The sequence below is a fragment of the Austrofundulus limnaeus genome, unplaced genomic scaffold (genome assembly GCF_001266775.1).
Source record: "Austrofundulus limnaeus strain Quisiro unplaced genomic scaffold, Austrofundulus_limnaeus-1.0 Scaffold931, whole genome shotgun sequence".
Taxonomy (NCBI): Eukaryota; Metazoa; Chordata; class Actinopteri; order Cyprinodontiformes; family Rivulidae; genus Austrofundulus; species Austrofundulus limnaeus.
In genome coordinates this window covers 74,964-76,436 of record NW_013953333.1, presented here as the reverse complement: position 1 = coordinate 76,436, position 1,473 = coordinate 74,964, and the positions used below count along the sequence as shown (strand labels likewise).

Genomic DNA, 1,473 nt, shown 5'->3' with positions numbered 1-1,473 from the left:
TACACTTCACTTAAAGTAAGACTGACACTTAAGAATTACTCCTACACTTCACTTAAAGTAAGACTGACACTTAAGAATTACTCCTACACTTTACTTAAAGTAAGACTGAGATGCTTGATAACTGACTTTTACTGATTTTAACAGAATGTTTTTACACTTAAGTCTGCCCTTAGCAGCATTCTTAAGAGTAATTCTAAGAAGTTTGAAAAATACAGGCCCTGTCACTGCATGCAAACATTCTGATTTTGTGCCTTAACATAGTAACATAGTCTCTCTGCTGTGTTCTCTTTACTATATATTTTACCAGAGGTCTTTAAAGTACTTGAAAGAAATAACTAAGTAAAGATGAAAATACTTTAACAGAAAATTACTTTGGTAAAAAATATGTTCACTGATGAAAAATAAAAAGTACAAAAAGTATAAAAAGTGTTTAAAAAAAGTGTAAAAGTACCTAAGTAAAAGTCCTAAAACTGCACACAATAAAAAGGAAAGTAAAAATACTTCTGCACACTTTAAGAAATGAAGGGTTGATTGTACTTCAGCAAACTGATTCTAGTAAACCAAGTTGAGTAAATTGAACAATTATATTTTAGAGTGCCTAAACAACTCCTTTCATGTTGAGTTCCAGTCATTTTAAAATTTGTCTCATGTAATTAAGTGTTAAATCTTAATTAAATTAAGTAAAAGTGTTATTTATAGGTTTTGAATGTAACAAAATTAAAGTAAAAGTTATGACTAAAAATAAGTGGTAAAATTACAAATTCTGCAAAAACTAAAGTACTGTAATAATATAAATGTACATAGTTACTATACCTCTGCATTTTACATCATCTCAATATGCCTCTGCAGAAAGAAGAAAATGGAAAAGTGGTGAGCACTGTCCTGCCTTCCCAAAACCAGTACCTCCAGTCTGGGCTGGGACCAGGACAGGAGTATGAGGTCTCCATCAACATCATCAAGAACGACACCAGAGGACCCCAAACATCCAAAAAAGTCACCACCAGTGAGTTTAAAGCCCACAGAAAGGACTCAGTCAGAACAGGAGACAAGAAATAACTTTTGTGACTTTAAAATAACAGATAATTATCATCAGAAAGATGCATTGACACATGTTTGGACATGTTTAAGTCATTTAAATTCTTCGTGTTGGGGAGACAAGGTTTGTGGGTATAAATAAAAATTAGGGTAGTGAGTATTTGTTCCCTCTGCTTCAAAGTTTTACACATGGGTTAACAATAACCTTGGTATCTATGTGCAGCAGGTTAGTTTTATTTACAGTGTAATTTGGGAAACAGATCAACTTTGCAACACCGGAAGATGTGTTTAGGGACTGTCAACAAATTCCAAAATCAGGATATACTTGCATTTATTCAATTATAAAATGAAAAAAATTACTGTATTTATTCAAGTATAATACATAAAATTAAATCCATAAAATCATCCATAAAGTTGGGGGGTAGTACTATACTCGGA

The 1,473-nt window shown here is 32.0% G+C and overlaps 1 protein-coding gene across 1 annotated transcript in view; it reads left to right on the top strand.

The window, feature by feature from the left end:
* The window catches only part of tnca (tenascin Ca), a gene marked incomplete at its 5' end in the record, with an annotated part of 132,241 nt that overhangs the window by 66,687 nt on the left and 64,081 nt on the right, over window positions 1-1,473 (top strand). The window contains 1 exon segment of the mRNA XM_014029633.1: window positions 850-1,003. Coding sequence (XP_013885087.1) covers window positions 850-1,003 — 154 coding nt within the window.